Raw genomic sequence first — 18,389 nt, 5'->3', positions numbered from 1 at the left:
TCACTCCACCAGTCGTATAAAGTTTTTTTTCTATTGAACTTGCTGCTACTGATGTTTAATACTTATTTGCACAAGTTTGTGCACAAAACCCTTTTATAAACCTTCACATTAAATCCATCGACATCACAATTGTATTTGCAAGAAAAAATACAACACCAAAATACAATATATTTATATATTTATAAGTGGAGTTTTCATTAATAAATCAAATTATTATTTGCCTAAAACGTTTTATTTCCTACATGTCATAGCAACATATCCTGTCAAAACATCAGAACTAAAATCATCACGAGAAACAAACAGTTATAGTTCCAGTAATAATCTGTACGTGAACTAGAATTACTAAAGTTTCTATTTCATTGACGTCATATTAAGATGAAGAGCTGCTATAATAAAGGTTAAAGGCCAAGTAATGTTCTGTATCTATGTGTATAGTTAAAGTAATTTGCTTAACTTATGCTGTTTTATTATTTCAAATTAGTTTGATAACTCTATGTTGTTTGACATGAGTAATGTTTTAGCTCAGATTATAAAACTGGAAAATAATTTTCTTAAGGAGCCATTTTCCATTTAGCAGATGCAAAATTTCCCTCAAGGATCTGAAACCTGTAAAATAAAAATCTGTAAAATGACTCAGTTTGTCCAGATGTTTGTCCCGAGACTAAGTCATCTACAGTTTGATGTTTGCTTAGTTGCATAAATTTAGAGTAAATGTAATTATTGCAATATTGAAAGTCACTTCCGGACAAAGACATTTGCACCCTGATGTTTCATTACAAAAAACCTGAATGAGAAATGATATGATTCACATTGAGCGCCCCCTTGTGATAAGAACTGGGGCATTCAGTCATGCAGGATTGAAACCAGGAGCAGGTTTTTAAATCAAAATATTATTTTTATTATCAAATAATTACATAAAAATAGAGACATTCTGTATGGGATCCTGTATCTCAGCCACATGTAGACTCCTGTATCGATAACATGACAAAATATGGATTGAACAGAGAAGTAGTAGTTCCACAACATGTCAAATCCTTAAAATGATCTGAAATATAAATTCATATGATTCTCTTGAAAACAGAGAACATGTATAAAAAGGTCCAGTGAGTAATAACTTATTAGAAAGACGTGACAAAAACATTCACCAGGAAACCAGCTGGTAGGTAACAGAGCACATGTACTCATGTACTATTTGACTTTGTTGTTATGTTATTTCAGTTTTAACCACTGCAGCTCAGTATGTTTACTCCACAACGCTCAGCTCTACAGGTCTGTAGTAAACAGAGAGGATTGACTCATTTTATCATTACTACGCATTTTCTTTGCCATATTGTTTTCTTATATTGTCAACATTTTTAAATAAATGACCTAGACTGAAGAGATTTAATGTTATTTCTCAACTGTATTAAAATCAATACTGTTTCTTTGTGGAGTAGTTTACTTAATTCTTAATTCTCAGATCATGTACTAAATTGCATGCGTTGTTGTAACGTATGAAACGTTTTTTATGTTGTTTTGTACGTTAAACTTGAAGTAGCACTTTCCGTACTGTACTGAGTGTGTGTACTCCTCCCTCCTCTGGTACCTTGTTCATGTTTCCAGCTTCCAAGCTTCGTGTTTGACAACGAGATGTTCACTTAACTACAATTAAATCCGTTTATATTGCTGCTTTCTTGAATTGTGATTCTGGGCGCTCTGTGTAGAGTCCTTCTAGCAAATGCAGCAGTGGAGAGTTCAAAGTTCAGGTTTTAAAAACTGCCCTGCTCAGTCCCCTGTGCCACCCAGCCCACAGTTTTTATCGCCCTCTGCTTTGACCTAGCTGACCAAACCTGTCGTTCCTTTGCGAATGCCTGGTGCAGCTGGCACAGCAGAAACTGGAATAGTACAAGTTGGAGCAAAGTCGGGCATAAACTATGAGTTCACAGTTGGCAAGGTCAGGCTGGTCCACACACTCAGGGGGCACGTCAAAACCTGCAGCAAACAACAGTAAAGAGTCCCACTTTGGTTCTTTCTTACATGTTAATCACATCAATACATACAATACTGTGTAGTGTTGGTTACAGGAACATAACCATGTTGAGCTTTTTCTCTGTGAGCTTCTGCTTTAAGTAGCAGCTGTCCCAATAAGAAGTGATGTGATGTGTATGATAGACTGAATTTCCACGTCTTCCTTTGACATTAACCATTAGATAAACAAACTTTTATATAGTTATAAAGGTCACTAAAAATGTCCTCACCTTGCTGTGTGTCTTTGATGACCCTCACTTCAGCCGTTGCACTCACAGAGTAGATGCCTGTGTAAGCGTTACAGGTGTAGGTCCCCTCATCAGACGGCTTTACGTTATTCAGGATCAGGCTGCCGTCAGAAGACTTGAGGATGTTACGACCGTCTGGACGAATTGGTATACCATTTCTGAAGCCGCAGACCAGAAAGAAAGACTTTAGTTATCATTTTAACCTCGGTATCAGTTCAGCACAAGACCTTTAATAGCTTGAATATGTTCCCTGTTACCTGGACCAGCCGATATTAACGTTATCTCCTGACACCACACAGGGGAGCACGGCTGTGCTGCCTTCAGACACCTGGATGTTATTTGGAGCTGTTGTTATCCTCAAATCCGCTGGACAGTAAAACCAGGAAAAAACATTTTCAACATAAAGATCCTTATATGATTAACACTCCTGTCTGTTTTAATAGTATTCAGATGTGCTGATCTCTGCTGGTTGATTAGTGAAACTACAACAATGGTAAAACTTGATGAACTCACCTTGGACTCTGAGCTGCAGCTGTCTCTGCTCCAGCTGCTGCTGACTGGAGGCCATGCACGTGTAGACACCCGAGTCATCAGACTTCAGCGGGCTGATGATCAGGGTGCCATCTGAATTCAGGGTAAACCTGCGACACACTAATTATTCAGGAACCCTGTTCACACTGACATCTACAAAAACAGACACTACAACTGGGGAATGTAAAACTACAGTATGAAGCAGCAGGCGTGTCTAGATTGTTTCCAGTGGCTACTGAGACACACAATATCATCATTATAACAATTAAGCATCATCATCACACTCAGTTTAAGCCAGTTCAGACATTACAGAATAATTACGTTAAGCAACACAGACATTACTAAAATAATTATCTTCTGCAAACACATATTTCCTCTTCATGCACAGTTTCAGCTTTGAGAACTTTTGAAAAGGCAAAAAACACTAACACCTCTACCATCATATCAATAATTAATAAAGAAGAAAATTCTTTAGTTTTTAGTTTATACTGAATGGACAATATTATGAAACCCAGTTCCACTCCAAGTTTTGCTTTGCTCCAGTTTCTTTTAACAAATTAATGAATTAGATGCAACCAAGCTGGAAGTGAATGAGACTTACCTGGAATCACTGAGGCTCTGTCCATCTCTCGTCCAGTGAATACTGACAGACTGAAGCGCTGAGGGAGGGACGATCGTGCAGGGTAGAGTAGCAGTTTGTCCTGCTCGCATTTCCAGCAGAGAGGAGCTTGTTCGATCGATACTGAACCTGATAGAAACACAAAATTTTATTTGTAAAAAAAAAAAAAAAACTATTAAAACAATTAAGGTTTTATACATGGAGACAGTGAAAATGATTCTCACCTTGGGAATGGACCGTCTTTGGGCAGCGAAGGAGAGAGCAGCTGAGATGATCCTTCTGTGAGACGCACGCATGATTGGACACGTGATTAGAAAGAGAGTGAGCGCTCCTGTCACAATTCACCAGCAGATCAAATTCACATGGCATGTGTAAAAACGGCTCTGACATCATCTGTGACATCAAGGCTTCAACCTCAGCCTTGAGGATTTTTGTGAGAGACACTAATTGGGGTCAGAGTCGATGTCGACCCACAGTGGATGAGTCTGGTCCCAATTAGTTGATTGTAAACTGGGTCCAAGTGTTTTCAGGAGCTTGTTGCATTTACACACACACGTGGAGCTCCTCAAGAAGAGTTAAGCACTCATATGTACCTCACTGTAGTGTTGGTGAATCTCTCTGTGATGCATTTATTCACATTACCTGAGACAGACAGGTAAATGTAGCGGTGATCTCGCTCTTGTTCCCGAGTGGCCACACACAAAAACCAACCCGAGTCCAACTTAGTGATGGGACCAACTAACAGGGAGCCAGTAGGCTGCTGGTGATGCCTGAAGAAAATGTAAATAATAATCAAAACACTTGAAGAAAAACTTTACTGTATGTTTAAACTACTGTATGTGTGTGTCTCTCACCTTTGAGCTGACACAGGGACTCCATCCCTTCTCCACTCCACAACGACTGTAGAGGAGGGCGGCGGGCTGACTCTGCAGGGCAGCACCACTGTCTGGCCAACTAACCCCTCCACTGTGGGGGGGTCAGTCTTATCGATCGTTACTCCTCCAAGGGTCAAACTGAGGAAACATGAGGGGACACGAGCAGAGAAGAAAGGAAAGGAGGAAATGAAAGGAGGAGGAAAAAAGTAAAGAGATAAAGAGGAAAACAGCGAGTCACTTTATGCTCCACTGTTGGTACTCGTGTTAGCAGTCACCAAAGCAAGCATAAGGATCGCCCACAACCTGGCTTCAGCAGTTTAATAGAAAAAGCTCAGAAAGAAAAGAAAACCAGATCTGGCACATGCAACATGAAATGTGACGAGACGAAGGATGCAACCCTCACGCACAAAAAAACCACAACAGTGATGCTGACACACAAGGAGACAATGGAAGATACGGTTTCCACCAAATAAAAGCACAATGAGCACAATGTCCCCGAACCAAATGTGAAAGTGAGGATGTGGCTAAAACACACAACTACACATGAAAGATGGAGAAAGACAAGACACACCGACATGAAGCATCACAGCAGAACCTTTATTAGTTTGGTGGACATCAAGGTGAAAACACAAAGATGGCAGGGACTCACACAGTGAGGTAGCAGACAAATGGGGACAAGACCACCAACATCAACTCTAGTCAGACAGTGAAGAGTCCCAGAAGCATTCACTAGATTAAATGTCCATTTTGCTTGTTGCTGTGAGGTTGTTAACTTCTCCTGAGGTTAAAAGACACATGGTGTGGCTACATTTGCAAGCGTGAGAGTCTGTGAGCTAGAAGTGGCTGCAGCATGTTTTATAAAGCAGGAGTAGAGATTATTTTAGCATCACTACAAAGTGATGTGCGTCTGCAGAAAGAGCGTGTTGCATCAAATAAAGCACAAAAATACTGCAGGAAATATTGTGTTATATTCAGATAATTTAAAAAAATAGATGGAAGTGGTTGTTTTTATGTGTTTTAAGAAAAACTCAACACCAGACTGGAAAAGCTGTGGTTCAGACCACAGACCATCCATCACCTATAATCACATCATTTGTACATCGCTGCAGAAAGAGGGAAGCTCATCCACTGGAGGTCAGCAAAAGCAAGGTTTACTAGGTCTACTACTACTTTATCATGTGATTTCGAAATCGACTGGATGATACATGTTCATTCTTTGGCCACTCGCGATCAGAGCGGGGCAGAGTGGATTGGGGCTTCTTCAGCAGGTGTAAAAAGGATCATAGCATTATGAGGCCAGTGGTGGTGGAGATGGAGCGAGTAGAGAGCTTTTCGTCGTGCTCCCCGGGTCTTCAGAGTCTTACCTTGCAGCTGGGCTGGACTGCTGTGCAGCAGCGGCAGGTGAAGGCCGGCGTACGCGCAGATACATTCTGGCTCTGTGGGCCTGTCTGGCAGCACTTGTGGCCTGTCTGCTGGTGGAGGTCGAGCCACTGTGAACTGTGAAGATCCTCCCCATGTTGCGTGACTGCCCACCTGTTGACCCTGCAGCAGTGGATCCTCCAGCTCTGGATCCACCTTCAGACACCCCTCCACGGGTAGATCCTGTTCCAGAACTCGGCTCCCCGGAGGGAGGTGCCGGCCCGGGGCCCTGCTGGCTCGGTGCAGGCACCTGGCACGCCCTCTGGCACTCTGCTCGGGTCATGAAGTTGTTGCTGTTGCCGTGGCAACCTCCATACCAGAAGTGAGCACACTTTGATGTGATGGCGTCATAGTGGTAGCGTGACACCCAGCTGCTGCAGGAGCCGGCGGCACGAGGAAGGGAGCAGATCGAGCGCTCAACTGCAGCAGAGACACGGAGGTGACGTTCACAAGTTCCTCTGAATAAATATTTAAAAGACAAAACCACAGGTTGTGTACTTCAGTTACTCACTGTGGTTTGGGGGGTTGGGGCAACCCTCCCCATTGGGTCCTCCAGCAGGTGTGGTGCGGTCATAACAGCACCCGTAGGTGGTGGTACGGCACTGTACTGCATTCTCAGTAGGGAGAGGAGCAACCTGCAGAAAGATCACATTTTTTCATGTGGGTCTTTTTTTATGAATATTTATATAAATTAATTAATAACAATTAATATATGTTTTTCAGTTGTCACCATCAGTTTGCTTTAGCTAAAATGCTAAAAACAGTACAAACTTAAAATGTTTACTTACTGTGGGTGCTGGAGCCACATACTCCACACAGCCCTCCTTGTTTGGGCCCTGAGCAGCCGTCTCACCATCTTGGCAACAGCCATAACTATTGCACAAAACAGAAGGGAGCGTGTACAAACAGTCAAATGGTTTGTGCTTAAAGTCTGTGCCAAAAATAACACAAATGTACAATTCTAACGTTTCTAAGAAAACCTCAGCCTCAGCCTGGTCACTGAGCTGTAATTACTGTGGTATTGTGGTTCAACGCAAACAGTCCCTGGTGGCCAAAGACATAAAAGTGACACCCAAGCAAAAGTCCAAAAGTGGTGTAACCTAAATCACAGGGTGCTGCATACCTGGACTGAACGCAGGATGGCTGGACAGCAGTGGGAGGTGGGGCCTGTGGGCAGCCCAGATCCTGAGGGCCCCTGGCTGAAGTGTGTCCATCTGGGCAGCAGCCGTAATAGGACTGGCTGCAGTGGGGGGCCGGGGCAAAGCTGTGAGGGTCGTGGACTGTGTTTGTCTGGGCTGTCTGATCCGTCTCTGGCCTGCGAGCTGAGATGAAACCAAAAAGGAGGGAGAATTCACACATTGTAGATGCACACTACGCCCCGGTTCATAGTGTTTTACAAATGCACAATAGAGCAAAAGCTATTGTACTTGAGGCCACACAGTGAGTCTTCACAGGAAGCTGAAGCACAAAAGCACTACGGCAAATTACTTGAAAAGATGAATCAGGGGACAGAGGAGAACAAATTGGGGTCCAGGAAAATAGAATAAACAAACAATCAACACAAAGGAAGTGAATAAACACAAGTGAACGTCAAACTTGAAAATCCTGGCTACTAGGACAGCACAGCAGCGAAAGATGCCAGAACATACCACAAACACCGCAGACACACACTTCAGTGCTTTTGAGAAATTTTAATCAGGCTGACAATGGTCACGGACCCCTAAAAACACGTCAATCAGGCCTGGATAATTAGTGCTGGGACAGGGGCTGGATGGGGACAGAGGAGTAGGAGTTATATCAGAAGAGAGGAGGGACGTGCAGGGAAACTAAAGGACATAACTCATTAGCGTGTAGTCTCACCTGGACTATTTTAGCAACATTTACTTTTCAGGAAAAGAAAAGAAAATTAAAGAGATTCTGTTCTGTAACACTCGTTTTGTTTTTTTCTGTCAGAGGTGATTAGTTAATAACCAAGCAAAAACAGACAAATGCTGCACTGACGTCATTGTTTAAACCGTAATTACTAACAACAAAGTTAAGTTGACCATTTACGTCAGCCTCTAGGATTAAGATATCAGGACTTTCTGACACAGTATCTCTCACAAAGGAACTAGAGACACATCAAACTATTGAGAAAATGCTAGGATGTTCAAGAGCATAGTGTATATAGCCAAAAGGACTTTTCTATTTCTACCTTAGACACATGCATCAAACTGATTGACTGATGTCAATTGTTTTTTTTTTTTTCAGAGAAACAGAAAGGAAAGGAAAGGAAATTCTATAAGTCAACAGATAAACACTGAGATCACGTCCAACCTGTTGCATGGTCTGGCACATAAGGCTGGAAACCACTCTGTGTGTTGTCATGTCCTTGTGGATCCTGGATGCTGGGAACAACTGCACATCGAGCAGGAAGGACAAACATAAAACAATGAGAAGTCGGTGTGTTAATGTAAAAAATAATCTTAGTGATAACTTTATCAGAGGATAATCAGCCTCTGATGCTCAAACTTTCAGACTGTTATTTCCAAGGAAAGAAGTGTTGTAAAGAGCACTTAAAGTAATAATTACTTTTAATCATGCAAAATAACAGTAATGCAAAGTTATTACAGAAGTTAAGTGTACATCGTTATAATGTATAAAACAATAAAGCAACTAATTATGCATATGCACACCCTGGGGTCTGTAGCAGGACTGGGTGTTGCAGTGCTCCACTGTGGAGGGTTTGGGATGGGCACGGCATTGGTCCACAGGGTACAAGTTCCTCTCCTGGTCTGAGCAGATCACCTGGCGCTCTCGAGAACCAGAACCACAGCTTCTGGAGCACTGGAGAAAAAAGAAATGGAGAGAAATTAGCACTAGTAAAACATGGCATCAGCCACAGTAAGTGCGCTAATCATCGTCCCTGCAGCGGTTGTGTTTCTTGTTCCTGATCCAACTCACCAGTCCCCACGCTCCAACATGCCAGCTGATCTGTTTCGGGCAGGCGGCCATCTCACAGGGTTGCACAGCAGGCGGGAGGAGCAAAGTGCTGCAGAACGTCTCGTCAAGCCTCGTACCATCAGAACCAACACAGGTCACTTCTCTGGTCTGTTCACCTGAACCACAGGTCACCGAGCACTGCCAACACAACAGCATGCAACGTAATTTCTATCTCATCTTATAACAGTGGCTGCATAAAGAGGAGACAGGTCAGGTTTTGTTGTTTCATGTGCACGTAATCATCATTTTGACATTCGTTACACAGACCTTTACAGGTTAACAGAGATAAATGCATAAATACAGATGCTCCCAAACGTCTTTAACTCACCGTGCTCCATCTGGTCACACGATACTCTGCACATTTGTGCATATTGCAGGTCTGCAGAGTCGGGGGAGCTTCAGCGTAGGCAGCACAAACAGCATCCTCCACCACACGGGGGCCAGAGGCATCATGGAGGACGCACTGCACACTGCGCACCTGGGAACCTCCACCACAGGTAACGGAGCAGGTATTCCACTCCCCAGTTTTCCAGCTGGGAAACCCACCAGGAGAGAACAGAGGTCAGGAGATGAAATAATATATGAAGGAGTTTCATTCCAATGAGAAACAGCAGAATTTATTAGGCTATTTTTTTATTAATTTTTTATTCTTATTCATAAACAGTGGCAGCTGCTCTGGATAAACGTTTCTATCAAATGATTAAATGAGAAAAATGTGATGAAGATGGGAGATGTTAAACAATAACATTAACAACAATAAAAGAAAATTAAAAAAATTATTGTTTCTACCACATTATAGTATTTTAAAACAAAGTCAATATTTGCTGCATAAACCTTAAATGTTTACATAACAAATCACTAATTACTCAGGAAGAATTCTGTGCTCTGGAATGAAACCCTTCAAATTCAATGTGTGTTAATAAAAGCATGTGTCATAACAAATTGAATCTTCAGCTACTAAGAAAACTACACTAAAGACACTTGATTCTGTTAAAAACAACACAAATCCAGGAAATTCAGCCACCCACCAATCCCAGCTGAAAAACAGGAAATGTTTTTCACCTTTGTTAGTTTGAGACTAATTACTAGAAGCAGTAATTACTGGAAAACAAACAAACTACAAGCTCAGATTTTATCGCCCCACATTTAGCACATGTACAAGTCAAAGAAGAAGAACATCTACTGTTTCTAATCCTCCATGCAGCGGATCTTTAATCTGAAGGTAAAAGCTTCGTAAACATCAAGTTTCTGAGCAGCGGCATCGAAAAAAAGCAGCAGGAAATACCAGAGAGTCACTGAAGTCTCAGCTATTTACTACCACACCACTGCTGCTGCGTCCCATTCAGATATACACAATCCCCAACACCCCCTGCATGACGACCTTTCACCTTCAAACACCTCACAACACGTCATTAATGGACACAGAGTTTTACAGTTTGCTAAAGCAACCAGGCAGCAGCCCAGCTCAGTGATCAGCTACAAAAGGAGAGGGAGGAAATATGGCATCAAATCACTGTTCAGTTTTGCCGGACAGAGACAAATGAGGATCATTAAAAGGTTGGATGAAGATCTCTGAGCTGAACCGTTGCCCCACGCCTTCGTTCTCACTCCAGAGGAACAGGCTTTGCACTAAACATTCATGGAGTCAAACATCTGACGTGGGAGAGTTTAAGATGAAGTCAAATCTACTTTCAAGATCTTTCTAGGTGTTAGAGTAAATGACAGGACAACGATTATGAAAGTTAAACTAAAAACTACTGTGCTCAGGAAGTCGATGAGTCAAACACCCCGTGTTTGTAAAACTAACACTACGACCACAGACCCTGAGTTACCTGAATACAAAGGCTTTGGGTCTGGTTTCTGAGGATCCCCACAACTGTGGTGGATACAGGTACGCCATCCTTCAGACAGTCATAACACACCAACAACAGTCATTGCTCTGCAAGCTAATTTCTCCCTAGTTACCTACAGTGGATGAAAACTTACGCTGGATACAGCAGATGTGCTTTAAAATTTGATAAAATAGAATTTACAGTTTACCTGCGAGTCTGTGGGCATGGGTGAGGATTACATGTACGATTGCTTTGTGGCCTTGGCAGAGATGCACAGAGATAGTCAGGGTAGGCCTCGTTATCAATGGTGCAGAAAACCAACCGAGACTGGTAACCTAAGAACGGAAGACAGATAAAAAACATCTTTAAAAAAGCATAGCAGCAGCACATAAGGGGTTTAAGACCTGGTCTCCTCGCATGTTTAAGTTATCAACTGTTTTCTGAAGGTCTGACCTGATCCACATTCTCTGCTGCAGGAAGACCAGGATCCATAGCTCCAGTAGTAGCCCTCTCTGGAGCGGCCATTCGGAAGGTAAAACTCATACTCCACCCCCTGGTTGGGCTCCTGGCTGATCAGCTGAGAGCAGAATGTCATATTTACATAAATATCAGTTATACCTGAATTAAATTCATGAATCTTGTCATCTTTTTTTTGTGAATATAATCTGCTGAGGGTAAAGCCTGGTCCCAAGAAGTTGAATCTTAATGTTAATGTTGTCTCTCTAGTCACAAGTTCCACTGTAGAGCTCAGATTTCTATTTATATAATATGATACATACTAAGCACTGGACACTGAGTGGATATGTCGTTTTTATTGAAATAATCTTTGGAGTTAAAGACAAAACAAACAAACAAACAAACAAAAGATAAACTATCTGTGATTTTACCTCAACAACAAGTGGTTCAGTGGTGGGGCCCCGGCCGATAATGGTTTCAGGGGCGTTGTCACCTTCAGCACCTCGCTGGTAGTACAACATGGTGCCGGCGATGGGTGTCGCCCTGGAAAACTCAATAACCCAGTGGCCATTGAGGTAGTACTCTCCACGCAGGTTCTTGATAGCTGCAGACCAGATGAACACTTGTTAGGTTAGAATTACAATTAATTCTGAATGTTTGACTTTAACTCACCAAGGTAGTTGCGCGTGGCCACCGTCTCTCTGATGCTGATGCTGGTGGCTCCAACAGGGATGATGAACATCTGGTTGTAGCCTGAGATAAAAATAAAAGACATGTCCTTTAACACACACAAAGTGCTTCATAGTCTTTCCGGTACCATAGTGACAGAAGAGTTCAGCTGTGGTGCTAAAAGATGTTCCCAAGTTAAAAATATGAACTGTACCAGTCGGCAGGTTGCGTACAGAGAAGTTGTTCTTGACAGAGTAGCAGGACTGTCCGTTACCCCCACACTGCAGGCAGGGGTCTTCCTGCTGAGGAGACTCCAACATGTTGTCACAGCCCAGACGCTGGAGGAAAAAACAAATGGTGTCACAGATCAAAATTAGTTTGCAGAGATGTGGACCTGATGTTGACCTTTAATTCAGTGTTTCTCATGAAACAAACAAAATGTTTCTACATAAACCTGAAAGGCAAAAATCCAACACAACAACAAGTTCAGTGGCCAAACCAATACCAGACTTGATTTAACAAGGTGTGAGGGACAGGAAGAGCTGTGGGAACCAATCCTGAAACCAGGCAACAAAAGTCTGAGGCCAGAGGTTAAATTCATTTGGAGCAACAACGTTTAACAATGAGACCTGATGCCAGGGTGGGCGCTCGACAGCTGCTCTGCACAGAGGAGGTGTTAATGACATGAAGTCAGAGGTTAAATAGACGGAGGTGTTTCATGAGGAACAGGTTCACAGTTTGCTGCGATGATTCGATGAGAAGAGGTGTTTGACGATAGCACACAGTGAAATTTATCTTTAATCCCGCTGCTCTGCTCGTCCGACTGTGTCCACTCTGATTAATAAAGTCATGCTGCAAACCAGGACTTGATCTGAACTTGTGAGGTATTTTATTCATTTGCCTTTGATTTATTAAATAAATATGCAAAACACTGACTGTATACATTTGTTTTCTTAAAGCACATAATAGTTTAACATCAAGTGCTTCACCTCCCTTTAGCACTGTAGGTGCACAAGCATGTGAACTACAACGTCACTGGTTAGCGGAGGCATAAAACCACCACCCAGAAATTCTAGTTTCCCATCAAAGCTTCTGGACATTGCATTTTATTTGCTTATTTCTGTCTGTCCCACCTTGCACACTCCCGCCACACAAATATCCCTCCGTCCTGGGTGGCAGGGCGTACCGTCCACCACAGCACTGCGGTGGCGGTAGTAGAAGTTTTCTCCTCTTGGCATGCAGTTCAGCTCACATGGGTTCTCAGCTGTCAGAGAGACAAGGTTTAACAATTTAAAACACTGTAGATAGTTTTTGTAGATGTGTGTTTCTAATCTTTAAATCTATCTTAAAGAACAGGTCTTTTTATCTACATCATTAAACCCTCTGATAATTTAAGGGTTTCACTTTGCTGAACACATTTTGTCTCTTCATGCCATCAGCCCACTAACCTCCATAATACGGGAGCCACTTGTAGCGTTTCCCCTGAAAGTCCGTCCCATCAAACTGGGAGCACTGCTCTTCACGGAAATCCTTAGACCCCTCTGGACAGTCCTAACAGGAAGAGGAGAAGGTCAAAGGTTAACTAAGCAGAAATCACTATAAGTTACAACAAGATTGGAAACAGTAACATCTGGTTTGTTTGATCAGGGAACATGAACCATGTTGACAGATTTTACTGGATTAAATTAACAGATTGATTAAAGAAAGTGCGTGTTCACCTGGATGTTGCAGGAGCGATAAGACTTATCTGGTCCAACACAGTTGTGTCCTCCATCTGTCCTGTTTGTAGAAAATGAAGAGATTAACAGAAGGCTGCGCTAATGAGGACAAACTGGATACAAGTGTGTATCAGGTGTCTCCACATTAACAAACGTGTCCTGATTTATAAACATTTGCATAATTCATAACTGTGAGGTAAAACTAAATAATTCATATGAGCTATTTGAATATGTTTGCTGTAATAATGTCATAAAATGTTTAAGCTCCTACTAGTTTGAACCTATTTTTAGAAAGTACGTGAACTGAAAAAATGAACAAATATTTAATTAACAAAGAAAATTAATTGTCTCTTTGTCCATATTGCCAATATTTATGTCGTAATACTTTGTTTAAAGTCTGCAGCTCACTGTCTAAAACTGTGCCACCTCTAGATATGCATCTGGAAATGAAGGGTTGGGGCTAAATCATAGTGGCAACAGAGTGAATTTGGACTGGACCCAACTTGGAAAACTCCCTCAGAGCCACAGAACATAATATTTAACTGTTTTCACTCGAGTAAACTGACCTTCGAGTGAAAAGCCAGTGAAATGCCCCTTTAAGCCTCAAATACGTGTTTGTACTGCTGTAAATTCTCACTTTTACATCTTTCCTGACTTACGGACTTACGGCACAGAAACGGTTAATCACCGAGTGAGACGGCGGCGCACGTATGCAAATACACACTGTCTCCAAAAGTAGAAATCACCAGTTTCAGCTATAACATTAAGAGGCATTCCTCTTTAATCTGTGCCTGTAAAAAAACGGACTTCTCAGCACAGCAGAAGCCTCAACATCAGCTGCTGAACCCAAACCTTGCACAAACATCCGTGCACTTGCACGTCGGTGAATTGTGAGACAGCGGATTGTTTTGCCTCCCTCCCTTCCAGTCATGTTGATAACTCATGATTAAGTCACCTCCAAAAGTACCTGCCCTAAAGCCTAAAAACAACACATGCTGCTGCCAACATGCCAAAACTGAAACCAAAACATGTCGAAACAGTCGTTCACAACATCCACACCTCAACTTTTGCCCCGGGACGGGAAATAAAAACATTTTAAAGCATCAAAAAGTACTTTAATTTTAAAAAATCATTGATCGCACGAAATTAACATAGATTAAAGCCACTTGCTTTTAATGCTTTAAAGTGTGAGCGCTTTGCATGGAGGTCAGGTAATTTCATGCTAAAGTGAACGCGCGGTTCCTGTAAAGAACACAATGATTCAACATGTCAAATCATAGTATTTAAAGGTGTGATTCAGGGAAACCTGGCAGACAAGATGTGGCAGAGTTCATCCAACTACAGTAGTGGGCACGACGTCTTGTCTATTATTAATCATTCAGCTGAAGAGAGGAAACAGACTCACTACAGACTGTCTCACTCACTGACTGACTGCATGGACATGTTGGAAACCAGCGTCTAATACAGCAGGGGTAAATTATTATGGATAGGATGGAAAACATCAAACATTAAACATCCCATATACACTGCTCTGATCTAACTTCACTCTCCTTTATAACAATGTTTAATGTGAAAACCTTTCAGTGCACTAAAGTATCAATGACGATGAATCAGAAAATTGTTTGAACATGTTTGGGAGACAACTCACTACAGACGTGTTCTGCCTGGTGGGCATCTCTGTTCCAAAAAAAGTCAAACTTGTCCTTTTTATCACATTCCCCCCGTGTTATTACCCAATTACTGGGGCACGCCTACGTTCTGCCGAGCGCTGTACGTCTGGGAAGAATGCAAACTCAGTTGATGAATGGCAGATGACTTTTAGATGGAACATGATCGGCAGCGGTGATCTTTGATTAGAGGTTAAAACACACCGGGGACAGTAATGAAGAGTAACTACAGACACTTCCTCAGGTGCTGCACTCTGCTCCACTTTGTGCTCCTACTTCACCACAGTTCAGAGACGATTATTACACTTTGTACTTTATCTGGAAGCTATAGTTACTTTACTCATTCAGATCTTACAGTTCTTCTCACTACAATATCAGCAGTTTGTGGCCAAACTACTAACATAAATCCATACAGCCTGGCAACACAAGACTGGTTTACAGAGCATGACGCACTACCTTGACTTAGAGGTATAGTGACATATTTTCAAATCCCTTTGTGCCAGATCACAAGCTGGAAACCTGCAAAGTACAGTCATCCTCGTAAAGTCAAGGTGAAGAGGAGCCCTTCTAATGTTAAAGGGCTCCTCCCTGCAGTTTGCATTGGATGTAAGACAAGCCCACGTTCTGACTTCAAAGCTTTTACAACAAGATACCGTCTGTGCCATGTGTATTCTGGACCTCACAGGGACTTTGTGTTCTAATGTAGTGTTTGTGTTTATACGCAGACATGTTGATGTGCATTAAGAAATACCTGTGAGTGACGCAGCGCCTGGTTCTCATGGTCACACCTCCCCCACAGCTGCGGCTGCATTCTCCATACGGACCCCAGGAGTCCCAGTGGTCCACGCTGGGCACCTGGACACAAAACAGTGGATGTGTATGAGAAATCCTAAAGGTCCTAAAAAGACCAGACCAGCTACTAACCTGGACACTGAGGTGAGATTGTTCCCAAACTAATCTCAGACATTTCACTGGATCTACTGTGGTAGTGACCAAAAAGCGTCTACAGTGATGTTTTAAACAAGAAGACCAACATGTTTCAGTAGAGTTTTGCCTAATTAATAATTTGAATGAATATGAAGAATATGAATAGTAACATCAAGCACTTCTTTGTCACCAAGTCTCTTACTGTGAACGACTTTCAAACAAAATGCCACTAACAATAAGATGTGTCCATCATGAATCTCGTAGGAGCCAAAATAAAATGAATATGATTTTTAAAAGTGTCATTGTTCTTATTGTGTGTTCCAACTTTACCATGAACACTGGAGAGAAGAGCAGCTGGAGGGTTATCAGAGGCAGGAGCATCTTCATTACTGCCTGGAAATAAACAAAGACATTCAGACTTAGTCACTCTGACACATTGAGCAATTTTTCTGGAAACAAGTCAGGGCAACAAGGCTAATTGACGTGAGACACAAGCCAACATATACAAAAATGTTCTATAAGAGCGGAAGTGGAACGCAAGAAGAGCTTCAGTTTTGGCTCAGGGGTTGTGCAATTGGGAAAATTGTTTCCCTGAAATATTTCCTACAAGTGTCTAATAAAACCTCAGTCAGAAATGAGTGTGAGCTGAAACTCGTGTGTCAAAGATGCCGACTACAGCACCAGTTAGTTTGACCAATGTTGAGTCAGTGGTTTTGGGTGGAAATATAGGTTTTTGCTGAATTTCAGTTCCTTTAATAAAATATTATTCAGTTCATATATTGACAGAAAAGTCCCTTTAAACCAGAGGTGCCAAAACACTTAGTGCCACCAGTGCCTCACTTTTTAACATGTTAAACAAGTCTTCTATGACAGAACACTTAATATCTGCTGGATGCACAAAAACAAGACAGAGAGCATGACCTTTAGGAAAGAGTGATGGAAACAATGTTAAGATGAGTTGATAAATAATATACATGTTAGCCTGCAGGAAAAAAGCTTTCTGTGAGCTGCCCACACTTTAAACTCCAGCCCCGTCTTGGCCCTTCTGCTATCTCATCACTTAATTGCTTAACTGAGCTAAAAATTGATCCTTTGTTGCATGTGGAGAGGCAGTTTGTTTGTTTTATCCAGCACAAATTGAGGGATTTCCTGCCCCCTGAGAGAGCGAGAGAGACAGAAACAGAGAAAAGGGGGTTGACTGGAGCGGCCAAACCACCTCTGACCTGTGTGCCGTGGTCACCAAATGCCCCCAGCGTGAAGGAAGTTATCCTGCAGCTGTGAACCCCCACAGAGAACTGGCAAGAGGGCAGATGGTTAAGCCAGAGGGGAGAAAAGACGGGCAGGTCAGCATGTCGGATTGAGCTCCCTCAAACACACTAAAAGCCCCAAATTGGTGTAATTGTTTTTGGGTGGTGGTGCCGATAACCTGGAACTGTTCTCTACTGTGTGAACAATGATTTCCTGCCCCACAGGTTGCAATCATTACTCATTCATTAGTCATTACCAGGTAACCCCCTGACTGTGAATTCATCATTCCATCTATAAAGTAAAAGACGCCCATCACAGGTTACAACACCATGTTGCTTGTTTTTTAATCCAAGCAACAAAGATGCTCCATTTGCATCAATATATAAAAAGAACTTTAGAAATTAAATGCAAAATGTACCAGTAGATATATATATGATGCCATAAAACCACTAAACACCTGAATCTGTAGGAGCAGAACAACATGTCTGCTTGATAAAGCAATTAAATAATAAACCATGAATTCTTTAATGTTTCCAGCCCTGACAGACAAAAGGTCCAGGACTATTATCCACTGACTCCTGCTCTTAAAACCTTCAGCCTCAGGAGATGACAACAAGCTTTAATCCAACCAAAGAGCAGGCACCTGCTCAGAAAATCATCATTAAACTAAATACATCATCTATCTACAGGGATTACAGTTTCTTTATTGATCCTCCTCCGTGATTTAAACTTTGTCTAATTCATATTTCCGTTTTCGCTGAGCAGCCAGGTCCAACCACGATGAAACTACCTTCAAATATCTGTCATATAAAGTGAATTTGCCATAAGAAGAAGCGTCACATGTCGTTTAGATGAACCCATCAGGTTACTCACCCTGGTCAGAGGATTTTAACGCGGTTTCTCTGAGGTGGATCCGCACGGAGGAGGACGCAGGTTTCTATCCCGGAGCTTTGACTTGAAGATGCGTCTGAACAGAGCTGCAGTGTCCTGGATATATGCGTCGGGCTGTCTGGTTGCTCTCCTTTGTCTCCCTCTCCCTCTCTCTCTCTAACACCAGGAAGCTGACAGCAGAGAAAGTCCTGTTGGTCAAACCTCCTCTGCGGCGTCATCCTCCGCGCTTTTTAACCAGCGCACATCCAGCGCACATCCAGCCCCTCCTGACGGAGACGGGGATCCTTTACGCACACTCTG

At 42.3% G+C, this 18,389-nt stretch overlaps 1 protein-coding gene across 1 annotated transcript; it reads right to left on the bottom strand.

Moving 5' to 3' along the window:
• Window positions 1-906: 906 nt before the first annotated feature.
• On the bottom strand, window positions 907-18,259 carry paplna (papilin a, proteoglycan-like sulfated glycoprotein). The gene is given in 28 exon segments (XM_026340041.1): window positions 907-1,837; window positions 1,840-1,971; window positions 2,238-2,413; window positions 2,513-2,621; window positions 2,769-2,896; window positions 3,388-3,534; window positions 3,630-3,684; window positions 4,048-4,175; window positions 4,260-4,418; window positions 5,645-6,119; window positions 6,211-6,334; window positions 6,488-6,572; window positions 6,823-7,021; window positions 8,016-8,096; window positions 8,375-8,525; window positions 8,643-8,819; window positions 9,010-9,214; window positions 10,722-10,848; window positions 10,967-11,090; window positions 11,401-11,573; window positions 11,642-11,722; window positions 11,853-11,976; window positions 12,772-12,902; window positions 13,087-13,189; window positions 13,357-13,417; window positions 15,775-15,878; window positions 16,281-16,343; window positions 18,072-18,259. Coding segments are annotated over 27 exon segments (3,705 nt in total). The 5' UTR covers window positions 16,338-16,343; window positions 18,072-18,259; the 3' UTR covers window positions 907-1,748.
• Window positions 18,260-18,389: the final 130 nt, after the last annotated feature.

The sequence above is a fragment of the Anabas testudineus genome, chromosome 22 (genome assembly GCF_900324465.2).
Source record: "Anabas testudineus chromosome 22, fAnaTes1.2, whole genome shotgun sequence".
Lineage (NCBI taxonomy): Eukaryota > Metazoa > Chordata > Actinopteri > Anabantiformes > Anabantidae > Anabas > Anabas testudineus.
This window is presented reverse-complemented; position numbering and strand designations above follow the sequence as displayed.